The 19,031-nt window shown below is 37.0% G+C and overlaps 1 protein-coding gene across 2 annotated transcripts in view; it reads right to left on the reverse strand.

Moving 5' to 3' along the window:
- The window catches only part of LOC150075335 (inactive rhomboid protein 1-like), a 332,829-nt gene that overhangs the window by 118,059 nt on the left and 195,739 nt on the right, over window positions 1–19,031 (reverse strand). For both annotated transcript variants that reach the window (XM_090389103.1, XM_090389102.1), the window contains exon 11: window positions 2,052–2,213. In XM_090389103.1, the coding sequence (XP_090245229.1) occupies window positions 2,052–2,213 (162 nt within the window). The remainder of the gene's footprint in view (window positions 1–2,051; window positions 2,214–19,031) is intronic.

A 19,031-nucleotide genomic window follows, 5' to 3' on the forward strand; every position in this document is an offset into this window, starting at 1 on the left:
AAACTGAATCATTGAAGAATTGAGTGAATACCCTAGTGATAAATTATTGAAAAACCAAGGTTTACATAAAGGATGAGGTTTCAAGGTGTAATGCAGAATAAAGGATTTCATCCCAACAAGAATAATTTCACTGACACAATCTAAGCAAATATTGGGATCAGAAGAATTGAAAGAGTAATCTAACCAAGGAAAAGGAAAACAGAAATCTTGCAGGTCATTCCATTTACGCATTCTTGTGATGTCAAAGGATACAAGGCTGAGAACATCCACGAGAGAGAGAGAGAGAGAGGCTTCATTGGAGAAGAGACCATCACCAAGTTGTGATCTGAGGGTGCCGAGAGGACCACTCACCTCACCTCAACCATATACTTAGGTTTTTTTGTGAAAAAATATCAAGGGTGGCGGATTACTAAATTACTAGTAAGCTGGATTACTAGAATTATTAATGAAGTTGGGAGAATGACAAAGGCAATAGATGAATTTGACAGAGGAGATCAATAAGAGGAAATACCAAATTAGGAAGTCTCTGAAAAGGAATATTAGAGTGCATATGTACAAGCACTACCTTCAAAGCAAAAGGAGTCATAAAGTGAATAATTAGGGAAAGTGGAATAAGTAATGGTTGAAGCACCCTGATAACTGGGATTCTATTAGAAAAACTAAATAGGGCTCGGCAGACTGTGAGTGGAAATTGATATTTCCACTCTGAGATTTTAACTAAGGCCACATATATTTGTGAAATGAATGAGGAAGTTTAAATCTTTTCACAGATAAGTTTGTTATATTAGTTTGGCTATTCATGATGCATTCAGTATATAAAGTAAAAGTAGAGGGGGGAGAACATGTGTGAATTAATGAAATTTTTGGATATGGTATACACATAGAAAGAATATACCCAGCTCCTTGATTAACATGGCCTCAACAATCCCTACCTCATATACAAACTACTTGAACTCCCTCCACTCACTATCTGGCAGTAGAAGCAGCGAGATTATACACTAGCTAATTCAGATGCCTCTCAGAGAGTTACCAACAAGCTTGGTCCAGTGGACTATCTAGTAGTTGGCCTGCAAAAACCATTTTAGAGCTGTATCCTTGAAATGTAAGGAATACTAGATCTCACCGTGATGCCCAACATGACCTCAAATGACATTCACTCATACTACATAATGGAAAAGATGAGGGATTGCTAATAATTAAATTTTATCAGCTACTATGAGTTGTCAGTAAAGAATTGTGTACAAAGAATAATTCTGACATCATTTACCTAGATTTCAGTAAAGCTTTTGATGCAGTCCCGTGCAAATGGCTGGTGTATAAACCAGAGCAATGTGGTATTAAGGGCAAGTTATTACAGTGGATAAAGGTTTGATTAAGAGGCAGGAGATGAGGAGCAATTAGAAATGGCCACTGCCATTCATGGACTTATGTTGTGTGTGGAGTCCCACAGGATTCAATTCCTGGCCCTTTTGCTGTTTCTAATATTCATTAATGATACTGATGCAAGTATAATGTTTAAGTTTGTTGATGATACAAAGGTAAGCAAGGTATTTAATGACAGTATTTGGGGTATGTTACTTCAAATGGTAGCTGAGGTGTAACATTGGAAAATGGAAGGTCTTGCATCCAGACAGCAGTAATCTTAGAGTAGTACATCACTCGGGTACCACTAAGCTGAAGACATCACATGTGTGTTTTTCTTTTTATTGTAAACTCGGAAAGTCATATTATATCATAATTGTTTTAATAATCATTAATACCTATTTGCTATTAATGCATATTCACTTATAAAGTTGAAGTGGGCTTGGAAAACAATGATATCAAAACAACAACTAAATAATTATTCTAATATAGAATAATTATTCTATAGTTATTCTGAAAATATAATTTAATATAATCTTAGATTTAAAAGCCTCAATAAACTGATAAAAGCTTTATATTAAACACAGAATTTAACCCTTATTTTTCTATGCCTGCTAATTTTACCAAAGTAAATATCACACTCCCCAAAAAAAAAAAAATTAAATAAATAACAATCCAATGCAACTTACTGAACATTTATCCCTTGTTGTCTGAACACAACCTGACTGATCGTTACGTACACAACAGGCTGTATTGCGCTCATTTTCCCTATCTTTCCCTATGTTATCAAAGATATTTTTATCTTTCCTCATGCATGGTGTAAATTTGGCCCCTAAATGCACTAAGTCAGCCTATGAATGAAAAAGCAATATTAAGATATAATTTTAATACTAACTGAAGAAATTCAAAACTATAAACATTAATGTAATTATAAAAAATAAAATTCAATGCAACAATAAATTAAGTTAAAAAATATAGCAATTATCAATCTAAGTTCCAAATTTTAGATTACAATAGCAAAATAATAAAGTGTAACTTTCACTGTTTCAAGCTGTCCAGTACTTTGACTAACTGATCAATTTTTTACCAAATATTTATTATGCAAAATTTGAAATAATAAGAATGTTATTTCTTGATAAATCTCTACTACTCGCTGAGTAACATGGCATTTATTCTCTGCTTTTCACCATAAAAATTATTCATACTTCTAAAGGAGAAAAAATGGTCTTTATTAAAAAATAAAATAGAGAATTAAATTCAGTGAGAATATATGAAGTGTGACAATAAAGTTCCTGGACTGGTGCTTTTGCAGTCATGTTCAATTAGTTTGAAAACAAACAAGAGTGGTCTGTTGTAGTTCAAAACTTCCTCCAACAGATTGTGGTCCAGCAATTGCCCAGTAGGCTGACAGGTTGAAAGTAACAACTAGTTTGTTATTAGTTGTTACTCCATTACAAAATTGTGTCACAATTTTGTAATGGAGCAATGAATGACTATCAAATTTTGCTTTAATTTTGGAAAATCTGCAACAGAAATGTATATATCATATGTTTCTGTTGCAGTTTATACCATGTTAAACCATGCCACATACCACGTTAACTTATACCATGGTAAAAACTGTATGGTGATGACAGGTTAAGTCCTATCAGCGAGTTGGATGGTAAAAGTTCTTCAAAGATGGATATGAGAATAGTAATAGTATTCTCATGTCCATCTCATGTGATGCAAGAAAGCAAGTGTATGAGCTTATGTAGCATCAGCCAAAAAAAAAATAATAATAATAAAAAAATAATTCACACAACCATTCCCTCTAAATGTTTGTTCAGTTCCTCCTTAAATTTATTTAACCTATCAGCTTCCACAACGGCATATGAAACTTTGTTCCAGTAATTAACCACCTGCTGGCTAAAGGCAAATTTCCACACATCTATTCTACAGCTGTCCTTCCTCAATTTCAATTTATGCTCCCTTAGGTTCGTAAGGGGGCATAAACAAGTGAAAGAATCCCATCAGAATTCAGCGTGCTCAACCCATTCAGGGCCTTATACACCTCAATCAGATCACCTTGCAGGTGCCTAGTCTTCAGCTGCTGCAATTTGCAGAACTTAGGCCTCTCTTGGTAAGAGGACCCCTTCATTTCCCTCACCAATCTTGTTGCCCTTCTCTGAATATGCTCAAGCAAATCTACATCTTCCTAAAATGAGGCCTCCAGCCTGTACGCAGTACTCAAGGCATGGCCTGACCACTGCCTTATACAGAAGGACAATAACCTCCTTTTCCCTGCTAGCAAAATTCCTGTATATCATTGTCAAAATCCCATGACCTGCTCTGGGAGTGTCTGCATTGCTCAGAAAACTTCATATCTGACTGCACAATCACTCTCAGGTCTGTTTCATTTTCTGCCACCCTAAGTGTAGTACCACACAGTTGGTACATTCCTCTGGGGTTACTTCTACCCATATGCAGTACTTTCCATTTGTCAAGGTTAAACTTCAGTTGCCAATTCTCTGCCCATCTGTCCAAATTTTTTAGATCCTGTTTCAGTAGCACACTGCCAGTACTGTCATTAACAACCCTGCCAACCTTTGTATCACCTGCAAACTTCGACACTAAGCCTGATATACTTTCATCAATATGATTGATAAATATACAAAAGAACAGTGGATCCAACACTGAACCCTGTGGGACTCCACTAATAACATTAGTCCACGAAGAGCAGTCCCATTGATTACCACCCTCTGTCTTCTCCCACTCAACCACACTTTTATCCACTGTAACAACTTACCCTTAATACCATTCTGCTCCAATTTGTACAGTAGTCTTCCATGCACAACATTGTCAAAAGCTTTCCTGAAATCCAAGTACATGATATCAAGATTTTTTGCATCCAGTTCCTTTGTAACCACATCATAATATCCAATCAAATTTGTCAGACAAGACTTTCCCTTAACAAACCCATGCTGTGTCTGAATTATTGCTGCAGTCTTGTCTAGATGATCCTGCAATGCATCTTTAACCAGTGACTCCATTATTTTACACGGAACAGAAGTTAAACTAACTGGTCTGTAATTACTCGTGTCACCCTTCGTGAATTGTGGATACATTTGCACATCTCCAGTCTGTGGGGGACCTCCCCTGAGTCCAAGGATGCTCTCATAATTATGGCTAAGGGTTTGCTTACTTCCTTTGCCGCCTCCTTTAATATAACTGGATAGATCCCATCCACCCCAGGTGCCTTCCTTATGTTAACTTCAACAATTTCCCCTTCACTATGCTCTCAGTTATTACAAAATCATTAAGCTATAAAGTATTTTATAAGTACTATAAAAGAATGTTTGTGATGACCCAAGAAATGAGCATCTGTCAACCTCTCAAAATGAGGAAAGCGTTGCAAAAGTTTGGGAAATTGTGGAAAGAGACTGTTGTTTGACCTTCAGAATGGCAGCTGAGTTCAATATGAATAATGAGGCAATTTGACCAATTAGCATTAGCATTAGTAGAGGCATATGATGCAAGAAAGCAAGCTTATGCAGCATTAGCCAAAAAAAAAAAAAAACTTCCACTTCACCCCTCCGTTCGTTCGAAATACCTGTCCTTAAATTTATTTAGGCTATCAACTTCCACAACAAGGGATGGAAGTCTGTTCCACCAACCAACTACCCGCTGGCTAAAGGCAAATTTCCACACGTCTATCCTACATCTGTCTTTCCTCAATTTGAATTTATGCCCTCTCAGGTGATTATTCTCAGCAAGAGGCAGAATCTCATCAGCATTGAGCATGCTCAAACCATTCAAGGCCTTATACACCTGTATCAGATCACCTTGCCAGTGCCTAATCTCCAGATACTGTAATTTGCAAAACTTAAGCCTTTCTTCTTAAGAGCAATCCTTTGTTCCATTCACTAATCTTGTTGCCCTTCTCTGTACTCATTCCAGCAGCTCTACATCATTCTTGAAATGAGGCCTCCAGACCTGTATACAATACTCAAGATGTGGCCTGACCATTGCCTTATACAAGGGAATAATCGCCTCCTTATCCCTGCTAGAAAAATTCCTGTATATCATTGATAAGACACCATGAGCTACTCTTGCAGTCCGTCTGCACTGCTCAGAGAACTTCATATCTGCCTGCAAAATTACCACCAGGTCCTTTTCATTCTCTACCACTGTCAGTGCAGTACCACAGAGTTGATACATTGCTCTGGGGTTGCTGTTTCCCATATGTAGTACTTTACATTTGTCAATGTTAAACTTAATTTGCCACCTCTCAGTCCATGTGATCAACCTTTCCAGATCCTGTTGCAAAATTTGTGCCACACAGCCTTACAGAGTGTCATCATGCAAAGAATTCATTCAGACTTGTCGCGATAATCCCTTCATTTAACACTCATCTCCAGTGACAACTGTACTGTCACTGAAGATGAGTGTTAAATGTTTCAGTAGGACCCAGAGATAAGGTGTTGGAGCATGGAATGTACTTCAAAACCATCACAAAGGCCCAGAAAGTTCTGTTTAGAGAAGTCCAGATTCAAGACAAGGTTGATGATATTTTTTGACAAACTGGGTATTATTCACTAGGAATTTGTATCTGCGGGGGGGGGAGTCAAGGCTGCATTCTACATACAGATGCTTCGAAGACATGCATTTCCCAGATAAGGCCACGATTTCAAGAGAAAGGCAGCTGGTTCTTGTTGGAAAGACATTTCAGACAAAACATGGCTTTGTACAGTCAATTATCTGCCCTATTCTTCTGATCTAGCACCAGTGCACTTTTCCTGTTTCCCAAGGTAAAAACTGTCCTCAAAGAAAAGAATTTCAAGGTGTTGAGGTCTACAGGTATGGAGGTCTCATTTTAGGAAGGATGTAGATTTGCTTGAGGGTGTACAGAGAAGGGAACAAGATTGGTGAGGGAATGAAGGGGCCCCTCTTACCAAGAGAGGCTTAAGTTCTGCAAATTGCAGCAGCTGGATACTAGTCACCTACAAGGTAATCTGACTGAAGTGTGTAAGGCCTTGAATGGGTTGAGCACGCTGAATTCTGATGATATTCTTCCGCTTACTCAGAGAACCTAAGGGGGCATTCAAATTGAGGAAGGACAGTTGTAGAATAGATGTGCGAAAATTTGCCTTTAGTCAGAGGGTGGTTAATTGCTGGAACAAACTTCCATCTGTCGTTGTGGAAGCTGATAGCTTAAATGAATTCAACGAGGAACTGGACAAACTTTTGGAGGGAATGGATGTGTGAAATTGAGGGTTTTTTTTTTTTTTTGGCTGATTCTACATAAGCTGATACACTTGCTTTCTTGCATCACATGCCTCAATTACCAGGACTATAAAAGAAAAACATAACTGCCAAACTAAAATCATCTCTTTGGATGCTTTCACTGACTCTTTTCAGAAACTTTTAGAATAGTGTAATAAGTGCATTCAATCAGGTTGTGATTACTTTGAATAAAAATAAAAGCATTTTTGAAGTTCTTCACCTTGTGTTCTTTTTACTGCACCATTCTAGCAATTTTATTGCCATAACTCACATATTTTAATTTGTTAATTTTTTCAGATTATTATTTAAATTATCAATTTGTGCTTGTTAAAGTGAATATTGACTAAATTTTAAAAATGATTCTAATACCATTGCAATCGGAAAAACACGTTTTACCAAACAAATTAATAAGGTGCAGGCCCACCTTTGGTTCCAATGACAGTATTAATCTTGTGGAATATTTTCTAAAAGTTCCACATAACGGGAAACGGCAATTTTTGTTCCTCCTAGAGTGCAGATGTCAGTTCAGCTGTAGAAGATGAGCATACTGGCTCTGCCTTGATCTGATGTTCCACACTTTATCCTAAGGTGTTTATAATATGATTCAAGTCCAGACTCTGGACCAAGCAAATGATCTGGTGGAATATATTTAATTTAAATTCATGAAAATTCAAGAGTATTACCATGCTAAAACACATAAGGCTCATTTTCACAGAACTGCCTGGGTGTGGGCATCCAGGAATTGTCCAAGATATCAGTGTATGCCTCAGCAGTGATGAACATGGTTGTGTTATAGAAATTAAATGCTGAAATTTTGGATTTCTGTGATAGCTTTGGAACTAAAACCAATGGTCTGAGTCTAAGTACGAGTAGAATTCCCCACAACATGAAATCACCTCTTCCAAAATTCATTGTAGTTATACAGGTAACACAACCCACAGATGTCTGATTTGAAGACTGTAACAGAACTCATCACTCCATAAGACCTGTTTTCACTATTCTACAAGAATGATGGGCTAGACATCACTGCATAATGTGCAGTTTGTGAGCAGCTGTGCAAAAATTGGATGAAAATTGGCAGTAGACAATTCACTTATAGACATTCCTCTGGACATCTGTAACTCAGATGTAATATTTTCATTTCGTGTGCTATCACCACTTTCTTCAGGAATCAAAAATTCCTTGTCCCTGCTTGCACACATCTCATTTGTACCATTCACTACAATGAGAGGGTTTCTGACTACTTTTGATATGGTTGTGGATGCGTGCACACATGCACATGTTCTTAGTGTGCATGAGCACACGTGGGTACTGTCTAGCCTATTTATTAGATACATGGAGGTTTAGGTTATTAATATTAGCATAGGCATATGAAGCAAGAAAGCCAGCTTATATAGCATCAGCCAAAAAGAAAAAAAAAAAAAAAAAAAAAACCTCTTCATTTCACCCATCCATTCACTCCAAATGTTTGTCTAGTTCTGTCTTGAATCTATTTAAGTTAACAACTTCTACAATGACAGATGGAAGTTTTCCAGCAATCAACCAACCAGATTTTCTACAAGAAACATTGATTGGCAGGCATTTGATATTTCTATACCTACAGACTATCATGAGAATATTGCCTAAATCCTAGATGGATATTCTGCTACTCAACTTGCTGAGACACTACAAAATTCTTTAATAAAAGCATCATATAAGGCATCAAAAGAGAAAATCATAACAAGGACTTGCCCATGGTGGTTTCAAGGTCTTACTCTTCTTAGAAGACAGGTACATCAGAGATGCTGAAAATTCCAACAGCATTGTAACTGGCCTCCTGAGAAGGGTCAAAGATATTACAGTTGATATCGTCACCATAATTAGAAAACCTCACAACTCCAGTAAACTGTTTCCACCTTCAAGTAAAATCATGCAACTACAGTAACTTAATAAAAAAAAAAAAAAAAAAATTATAATCCAAATTTGGCCTAAAGAATTAAAACTGGCACCTAAAAATTATAAACTACCCAAACTGAGAGAATAAGTGTCATCGCCGGTTATTTAATAATATCCTTTTTTGTGTCTCCTGTAAAATTAACATTTTTTGAGTTATGAGGTTTACTAATTATGGTGACGACATACTTCTGTTAAGAAGTGATATAACAAAGCCATTGTTACTAATAAGAGTCTTGGATCAATTTCATCCAAAACTATGGTAAAAAATAGTGGGGGGGGGGGGTAGCATTAGCAGAGGCATATGATGCAAGAAAGCAAGCTTATACAGCATCAGCCAAAAAAAAAAAACAACCCCTTTCCCATTTCACCCGTCCATTCGCTCCAAATGTTTGTCTAATTCTGCCTTGAATTTATTTAAGCTGTCAACTTCTACAATGACAGATAGAAGTCTGTTTCAGAAATCAACCACCCACTGGCTAAAGGCAAATTTCTGTGCATCTATTCTACAACTGTCTTTCCTCGATTTGAATTTACGATCCCCTCAGGTGATTAATCTGACTAAGAAGAAGAATGCCATCAGCACTGAACCTGCTCAATCCATTCGAGGCCTTATACACCGCAATCAAATTGCCTCGCAGGTGCCTAGTCTCCAAACAATGTGATTTGCAAAATTTAAGCCTTTCTTCATAAGAGCAATGCTTTGTTCTATTCACTAATGTTGTGAAAGGATGTAGAGCTGCTGGATCGAGTACAGAGAAGGTACTCGATCCAGCAGCTCTACATCCTTTCTAAAATAATGCCTCCAGACCTGTATACAGTACTCAAGGTGTGGCCTGACCGTTGCCTTATACAAGGAGATAATCACCTCCTTATCCCTGCTAAAACAATTCCTGTATATCATTGATAAGACTCCATAGCTTTCCCAGATTCAGACATTTCACGTGCTAGTATAGAATCTGTATGGTATGAGATAGTTGGAAACAAAGGTATGATGCGAGTAGGTGTAATCTATATAGACCAGGTGATTGTGAACATTATGACGAAAAGCCTCTACGTGCAAATGGAATGGACAAGTAAGCATCAATGCCTTATTATAGGTGATTTCAATTTGCCTCTAATTGATTGGAGAAAATGGGAAGGAAACTCGACATGGGGAACAAAATTTTTAAATCAACTAGATGACTGTTATTTGTATCAACATGTCAGGGAAAGTACTAGAGAAAAGAATACCCTAGACCTCATCATCACCCATGAATCAGATGACATAACAGGGCTGACAGTAGAAAAAAAGTTAGAAAAAGTTACAGAGCAATAAAAAGTATGGAAGCCTATAACAACTATAAGATGATCTGTAATAGAATGTCGAAAAGGTTCGACAGGCAAAGGCAGTTTATGAGGAATCGCTAGCAAACAGATCAAAGCGGGGGGGGGGGGGGATAAGGAATTCTTCACATATATAAATGCTAACAAGAGAAGGACAAACCAGATCGGACCTTTACATAAGGGAAAGGGGATAGTATTAAATACACAGCCGCCGTTGCAGATGAACTCAACAGTTATTTTGCATCGATATTTACAGAAGAAAAACCTTTTGTGGCAATGGGAAATTGTGGGAGAGAAGTTGAAAAATATGTAATTAATGATATTGAAATTTCGCAAGATTATTTAATGAAAAAACTTTCGAGCCTACAGGCCAGTAAGGCTCCTGGAGTTGATGGAAACCTATAATCTTAAGGGAGGCAGCAAGTGAGTGCATTGAACCACTGAGGCTAATTATGCGAGCATCACTAGACTCTGGGAAGATTCCATTGGATTGGAAAAGTGCCAATGTATCTCCCATACATAAGGGTGGTTCTAAGAGTGAAGTGGGAAATTATTGACCTGTCAGTCTGACTTCAGTGGTAGCGAAAATCATGGAGGCAATGATCAAGGGTGGAATTCAGGATCATTTGTATAGAAATGAAATTCTCAAGGATACTCAGCATGGTTTTGTAAAGGGAAAATCTTGTTTAACAAATCTGGTTTGCTATTTTGAAAGGGTTTGCTATTTTGCTATTATTCCCTAAATCCCGCTCACTCATGAGCGGGATTTAGGGAATAATTTCGACACTGTTTATTTAGATGTCAGCAAAGCTTTTGACTCAGTACCACAGTATAAGCTGGAACAGGCTGGAATCACTGGGAAAATCCTTAGATGGATAGCAGGATGGCTTCAGGGCAGGAGGCAGAGGGCTGTGATAAATGGCTATTCCTCAAATTAGGTTGATGTAAAAAGTGGGTTCCCCAAGGATCAGTATTAATTTTCATAAACGACATTGATGAAGGAATAGAGGGTGTGATGTCTAAATTTGCAGATGATGTTAAAATTGGTAGAGTAGTTAATGATCACTGTCAAGCTGAGCTTCTTCAGAGAGACCTAGACAGACTTCAGGAATGGTCAGAAAAAATGGCAGCTATGCTTTAATCCAACAAAGTGTAAGGTATTACACCTGGGAAACAGTAATCCCAAAATAACCTATTCACTTGGTTCAACTAAACCCAGGACTGGAGGAAAGGGACTTGGGTGTTATGATACGGTCAGACATGAAATTCTCTGAGCATTGTAAACAGGTTGCAAGGAAGGCCCATGGTGTCCTATAGATGATCTATCGAACTTTTGCAAGTAGAGATAGGGATGTGATAATCCCATTATATAAGGCTTAAGGGAGGCAGCAAGTGAGTGTTAGACCACACTTGGAATACTGTGTTCAAGTATGGAGACCGCACCTAAAGAAAGACATTGAGCTTCTTGAAAGGGTGCAAAGACGGGTAACTCACCTGATGAGATCGGCAAAAGGACGTCCTTATGAAGAAAGACTTCGAATATGTGGGTTCCAGAGTTTGGAAACTAGACACCTTAGAGGAGATTTGATTGAGGTGTTTAAGGCTCTGAGAGGCATCAGTAAAATGAATGAGGATGAAATTTTCAAAATTATAAATGATGCTAGAACTAGGGGACATAAATTCAAGTTATGGGGGGAAATGTTTAGATTGGACTGCAGGAAGTTTTATTTTAGCCAACGAGTTATAAATTACTGGGATAAGTTGCCTACATGGGTGGTAGAGGCTGACAGTTTGAGGAAATTTAAAGGTCATCTGGATAGTACCTTCAGGTGAGGGAAACGCATAGGATGATAGGTTTAATTTCCCTTTCTTTTATTAATTATTAGGGTTTTTTTTTTGGCTAGTGCAGCATAATCCATAGGCTTTCTTGCACCATGCGGCTATTACTAATACTAATAATACTAATATCAAAATTATTCTCTGCATCCAGTTCCTTTGAGACCACATCATCGTATCCAATCAAATTGGTCAGACGAGACTTCCTCTTAACAAACCCATGCTGTATCCGAACTGTAACTGAAGCCTTGTCTAGATGAGTCTGCTTCTTTAATCAGTGCCTCCATTAATTTCTCCAGAACAGAAGTTAAACTAACAGGTCTGTAATTACTTGTGCCACTATTTGATCCTCCTTTGTGAATTGGAGTCACATTTGCACACCTCCCTTGAGTCCAAGGAAGCTCTCATAAGGTGTTTGATATGGCTAAGGGTTTGATTACTTCCTTTGCTGCCTCCTTTAATATAACTGGAATGATACCATCCACCCCAGGTGCCTCTTTTATGTTTAACTTCATTCTCCTCCACTTTGCTCTCAGTTATTACAAAATCATTTGGCTCACTGCCAGAGTTTAATATACCTCTGGCATTCCCCTCCCTGAATAACTCCTCACATGCAAATGTTGATGTAAAATACTCATTCAGTTTTTTAGCTATCTGAGCAGGATCATCAACATTGATATCAAGTGGACCAATCTGATTTATCCCCTTCTTTAATTTACATAAGTAAAGAACTCTCTGCTTCCTTTGCCAAAGAGTTCTCGTAATCTGCCTTTGCCTGCCTAATCTCCGTTGTGACTTGTTTACAGATGAGATTATATCTACCATAGGCTTGTATGTCACCTGTTAATTTATAAGTATCCCATTTCTTTTTCTTCTCTGCCACATATCTCATTAGTTCATCTGATATTTAGGCCTAAAGCTTGAACAATATTTCTTAGTTTGGTATGAAAAGCCTAGTAGCTTCCAAGATTAATTCTTTGAATGATTCCCATTTAGAATTTGCTGTTGGTAACATCATCAGTTGATCCCGGTGTATAGAATTTAAAAACTGTCCCAGACCACCATAGTCACCTTTACAGAAGCAAAAAACCTTCCCTTTACATCTGATGGTAGTTACCTCTTGGAGTAAATACTACATCAGCACCCTGTGATTACTGCTTCCTTTATTTGCAAATTCTTAATGCACGAATAATCACTGCTGATAACCAGATCAAGAGTATTACTCTCTCTGGTTGCCTCTCTAATGTGTTGCCGTAAAAAACAGTCATCAAATAAATCCACAAAAGTCTTGCTAGTGTGTGAACGACCAACCCCCAAGTTCCAGTCAATATCTGGGAAGTTAAAATCCACCATTATAAGACAATCTGATTTACTGGCCCACTTTATTTCTCTGTACAGTTGTTCATTATACTCATCAGAGTCATTAAGCCTATAACAAACTCCTACTCTCAATTTTGCTTTCCCAGTGCTTTTGCTGTTGGTAACATCATCAGTTGGTCCCACTGTATAGAATTTAAAAACTGTCTCAGACCACCATAGTCACCTTTATGGAAGCAAAAACCCTTCCCTTTACACCGGATAGTAATTACCTCTTGGAATAAATCCTACATCAGCACCTCATTATGTCACACGAAACTGACTCAATGCTGCGCTGTCCTTTCATGTCAACTGGCTGCACTTCCTTAGATTTTGTGTTTCTTAACTAATAGCATAACTACTCCTCCCTTCCTATCCTGTCTATTATTTCTGTACACATTGTACTCCCCAAATTCCAATTCTGCATTCTTTATATCTGTGTGACACCACATCTCTGATATTCCAACAATATCTATATTACATGTCTAAGAATATATAAATTCATACACCGACCATTGAATAAAATTTAAAATTTAATATGACTACAATCTTTACACAAAAAAAAATATTTACAATAAACTATTACGGAATGCTAAAAACTGTAATAAAAGATCATTTACAATAAAATTTGCTAAAATATAAAACATTAAAAGCGCTAAAAATCTGAAGCTTTCGGGAGCGTCAGCTCCCTTCTTCAACAGTGATATGACTTCCTGCAACATCTCCTTAAGTAGCAGGCTCACGATACCTCCACACGTGGTATTTCTCCACGTGGTTCAATCGGCACATGGTCAGAACTGGAAGCGGAAATGTCTCGGGAACGTGGCAAAGAAAATCGTTCATCCGACCTTAATATAACTGTTTCAAAGATTGGATTAATACGTATACCTCTATCTCTATTCATTGTATTCTTACTGGATGAACTAATCCGTAAACCCTTGAGCCATTCACGCTCCCAGTATCCATGTGCACGATCCAAAATAATAGCGTCCTCCGGGGAGATTTGATACGGGAAGTCATATCACTGTTGAAGAAGGGAGCTGACGCTCCCGAAAGCTTCAGATTTTTAGCGCTTTTAATGTTTTATATTTTAGCAAATTTTATTGTAAATGATCTTTTATTACAGTTTTTAGCATTCCGTAATAGTTTATTGTAAATATTTTTTTTTTGTGTAAAGATTGTAGTCATATTAAATTTTATTCAATGGTCGGTGTATGAATTTATATATTCTTAGACATGAGTTTTCCCGACCTCAGAGGCCTCTTTCAGGATATCTATACTACAGTAGAGTGTCGATAATTTGAACTAATTGGGACCAGGGATGGTTTGGACTTATGATTTCTTTCAGATTTTCGAACATCAAAAATACTGTTCTGGAAACAACAACAACAAACAAAAATTTAAAAAGTTTAGAAATAAAAAAAACTGGCTTTCAAATCTGAGGGATCGGCTCATTTTTTGTTAAAATTCAGTGCCTTTTTGAATAACAAGGGTCCAGATGGGTTTTCCTAAACTTCATCTCTGGATGAACCCCAAATAAACAGCATCTTTGAGGGATGGGTCATTAGCTGTTCTCACAGTGTTTCTTTTTTTTTGCACCATCTGAATCAAGTTTCGATGCGAAAAATTAAGTAAAATTTTTTCCTTGTTTTTTAATGTCTGTTAGGGTCGACTTTCCAACCACAAAATTTTGCTGACCTGCTTTCTCCATTTGAAAGTCTGTTTAAAATCTCAATCTTCAATTTACTTCTTAAAAATTTCTGCTTCTTTTTATAAAAAAAGATAACGACAGTACGGTAAAATTAAACACTGTAAAAACTCTGTTCAGAATCTTTTTAATTTGTATCTCACTTGCATGTATCGTGTTAGTTGCAATTTCTGCGTACCATGTTCTTTGTTATTGATTGATGCTTATATATATATATATATTTTTTTTTTTTTTACTGTTTTAGATTGTATAACCCAAAAAATAAAAAAATCAAAAAAAAAAAAATCAATGAACAGATATATCATATTACAAAGTGTGTTGAATAACATACAAAGTCCTACATTTAATTAGTATTGTATGCACAGTAAACCCTTGCTAATCCAGTTAAAGTTCATCTGGATTGAAATATGAAAAATTCTGTTTACAGTTGAGTACTTTGAAAGACACACGGGATTTAGGAAGGCAGATGAGTAACTCTTTCTGCACGTGCAACATACGTTACATTGTCTTGCGTGTTGTTCAGTATCGCTGTTGACAATGAGCTGGATGGATGTTATTGCTTATATTGCTTCATTTGCGTACTTCTTTATATGTATATATGTACATAAGGTAACATATTTTATATAATTATGGGTTCTAAAGAATTACAAAGCGAAATAAAAAGAAAACACTTTAGTTTATCTATCATTAACAAGCTCGAAGTGATAGAGCAACTTGAAAATGATGTTCTTGGAAAAAAATAATTGCTGAACAATTTGGTATTGGCCAACAGGCTGTGTCAGATATTAAAAAACAAAAAGAATCTATAAAGACATTTCATTTAAAATTCAATGTAGGGAGTAATAAAATCAGTGTATCAAATAGACAGACATTAAAAAAGCCAAAAGAAGTGTTGCTGGAATAAGCTGTATTTAAGCAGTTTTTGCAGCAACGAAAAAGTGATGTTGGCATGCAACACCAGATAAATGCATTAGCATTAGTAGAGGCATATGATGCAAGAAAGCAAGCTTATGCAGCATCAGCAAAAAAAAAAAAAAAAAAAAAAAACCACTCCCATTTCACACTTCCGTTTGTTCGAAATACCTGTCCAGCTGAGCCTTAAATTTATTTAGGCTATCAATTTCCAGAACAAGGGATGAAAGTCTGTTCCACCAACCAACCCCGCTGGCTAAAGGCAAATTTCCGCACAGCTATCCTACATCTATCTTTCCCCAATTTGAATTTATGCCATCTCAGGTGATTATTCTGAGCAAGAGGAAGAATCCCATCAGCATTGAGCATGCTCAAACCATTCAAGGCTTTATACACCTCAATCAGATCACCTCGCAGGTGCCTAGTCTCCAGACACTGTAATTTGCAAAACTTAAGCCTTTCTTCATAAGAGCAACCCTTTGTTCCATTCACTAATCTTGTTGCCCTTCTCTGTACTCGTTCCAGCAGCTCTACATCCTTCTTGAAATGAGGCCACCAGACCTGTATATAGTATTCAAAGTGTGGCCTGACCATTGCCTTATACAAGGGAATAATCACTTCCTTATCCCTGCTAGAAAAATTCCTGTATATCATTGACAAGACACCATGAGCTACTCTTGCAGCCCATCTGCACTGCTCAGAAAACTTCATATCTGCCTGCATAATTACCCCCAGGTCCTTTTCATTCTCTACCACTGTCAGTGTAGTATCACAGAGTTGATACGTTGTTCTGGGGTTGCTGTTTCCCATATGTAGTACTTTACATTTGTCAATGTTAAACTTCATTTGCCACCTCGAAGCCCATCTGCTCAACCTTTCCAGATTCTGTTGCAGTAGCATAGTGTCAGTAGTGTCCTTGACAACCCTGCCAACCTTCGTATTGTCAGCAAACTTGGACATTAAGCTTGATATACCATCATCAATATCATTTATAAATACAGAAAACAACAATGAACCCAACACTGAACCCTGAGGGACTCCACTAATAACATTAGTCCACGATGAGCAGTGTCCATTGATAACCACCCTCTGTCTTCTCCCCCGTCAACCATCCCTTTATCCATAGCATCAATTTGCCTCCAGTGCCACACTGCTCCAATTTGTGCAGCAGTCTGCCATGTGCAACAGTATCAAAAGCCTTTCTAAGATCCAAATATATAATATCAAAGTTATTCCCTGCATCCAGTTCTTTTGTGACTGAATCATAGTATCCAATCAAATTGGTCAGGCAAGACTTTCCTTTAACAAAACCATGCTGTGTCCGAGCTATAACTGAAGTCTTGTCTAGATGATCCTGCAGTGCTTCTTTAACCAGTGCCTCCATTAATTTTCCAGGAACAGAAGTTAAACTCACAGGTCTATAATTACTTGTGTCAGCCTTTGATCCTCCTTTGTGAATTGGGGTCACATTTGCACATCTCCAGTCTATGGGTACCTCTCCTGAGTCCAAAGAAGCTCTCATAATTATGGCTAAGGGTTTGCTTACTTCCTTTGCTGCCTCCTTTAATATAACTGGATAGATCCCATCCACCCCAGGTGCCTTTTTCATGTTTATCCTCAACAATTTCTTCTCCACTTTCCTCTCAGTTATTACAAAATCATTTAGTTCACTGCCAGAGTTTACTTCACCTCTGGCATTCCCCTTCCTGAATAACTCCTCATGTGTGAATGCAAATAACTGCTCATGTGTAGATGCAAAATACTTGTTTAGTTTGTTAGCCACCTGAGCAGGAGCATCAACAGTTGAACCATCAATATCTAGTGGACCAATCTGATTCATCCCTTTCCTTCTAGAGTTTACATACGTAAAGAACTGTTTGTATAAAAAGACAATACATTTATCCATCTATCGATGGATAAATATATTGTCTTATTATAGTTTTTAAATCAAGGGGCTACAACAGTGATTTTTTTTATTTATTTTCATCAGCACTACCTATATCTTAAATTTTCCATTTATTTGTGTTCTAAGTTTTTTATCTTTTAGGGCTATCTTTTGCTTCACTAATCCAGATTATCGCTTAATCCAGATTACCTCCCCCCCTTCCCCTCATTACTCTGGATTAGCAAAGATTTACTGCATATTAATTAAGCTATGTATGTAAGTGTAAATTTATTTTTATTTTGCTAACCTATGGATAATATTTTTTCGATTTTAATGGTCCTGTTCATTTGGATTTTTGACGCTTTACTGTATTATACAAGATCTCAAGGAATACGAACATTTTTGATACAGTAGTATCAAAAATGTCAGTATCATACAGTAGTATCATTCTGACATTTTTGATACAGTAGTTGACAATTCTGTAGACCACAGATTGGAAAGATATGGTTAATACTATTTTGGATAAGCTGTTTCTATCTGATCAACTTGACTCTGATTCTGAATTCATTCAGAGGTTAGAACTAGCAACTGACAGTTTACCTCTATTGGTGCTATTGCTTCTATTCGTTTTTTTGTGTGTGTGTGTGTGTGTGTGTGTGTGGGGAGGGGGTTCCAAATACATAGCATTATTCAAGTTAATGAGAACACCAAATAAGCTAGTTACTGAATCAAGATCATATAAGCCAATCACTCTCCTGATAAATTGGGGAAAATACTGGAATGTCTTATGACCATAAGATTATTAACTATACTGAAGACCCTTAGTTTAATCTCACAAAATCATTATGGTTTTCCAGCAGGGAGATCCTGTAAGGATGCTCTGGCTGCCCTTGTATCTTATACTGAAAATTTGTCATTCAAATAAACTTTGGCTATATTTGAACAATATCATTGATTTCAAGGGTGCTTTTGATTCCCTCTGGTGGGGAAGTGCTCTCGAAAGACTCAAATAATCTGAGTATCCTCGACAACTGTTCTATCTCTTTATAAGTTATTTTAGTGATCAAAATGTAATAGTTAAATCCAAATACAGGTTAGTTTATAGACAAATCCAACGAAGGTGTACGGAGGAATCTATCTTAGATTCCCATATATGGAACTTAGTACTGCAAGACTGGTTAACCAGAACATTTGCAAACACAAAAGTAATACCTTATGCAGATGATTTAACAATTTTGATTAATGGACATTCTCATCAAGCTCTTCAAAACAGCTAATATGGTTGAATGGCCACATACTAACAAATTAACCATCAGTCTTATGAAGACAAAAATGAAATCAAAACTAGTTATTAATTGACCTCTGCAAATAAAAATTAGTAATTAGTAATATTCAGCTTCCTTTAGTGACTGAATTAAAATATTTGGGCTATATCACAGCTTCCTTCAGTGA

Source organism: Mastigoproctus giganteus, chromosome 14 (assembly GCF_048544385.1).
Source record: "Mastigoproctus giganteus isolate SK-2022 chromosome 14, ASM4854438v1, whole genome shotgun sequence".
Lineage (NCBI taxonomy): Eukaryota > Metazoa > Arthropoda > Arachnida > Uropygi > Thelyphonidae > Mastigoproctus > Mastigoproctus giganteus.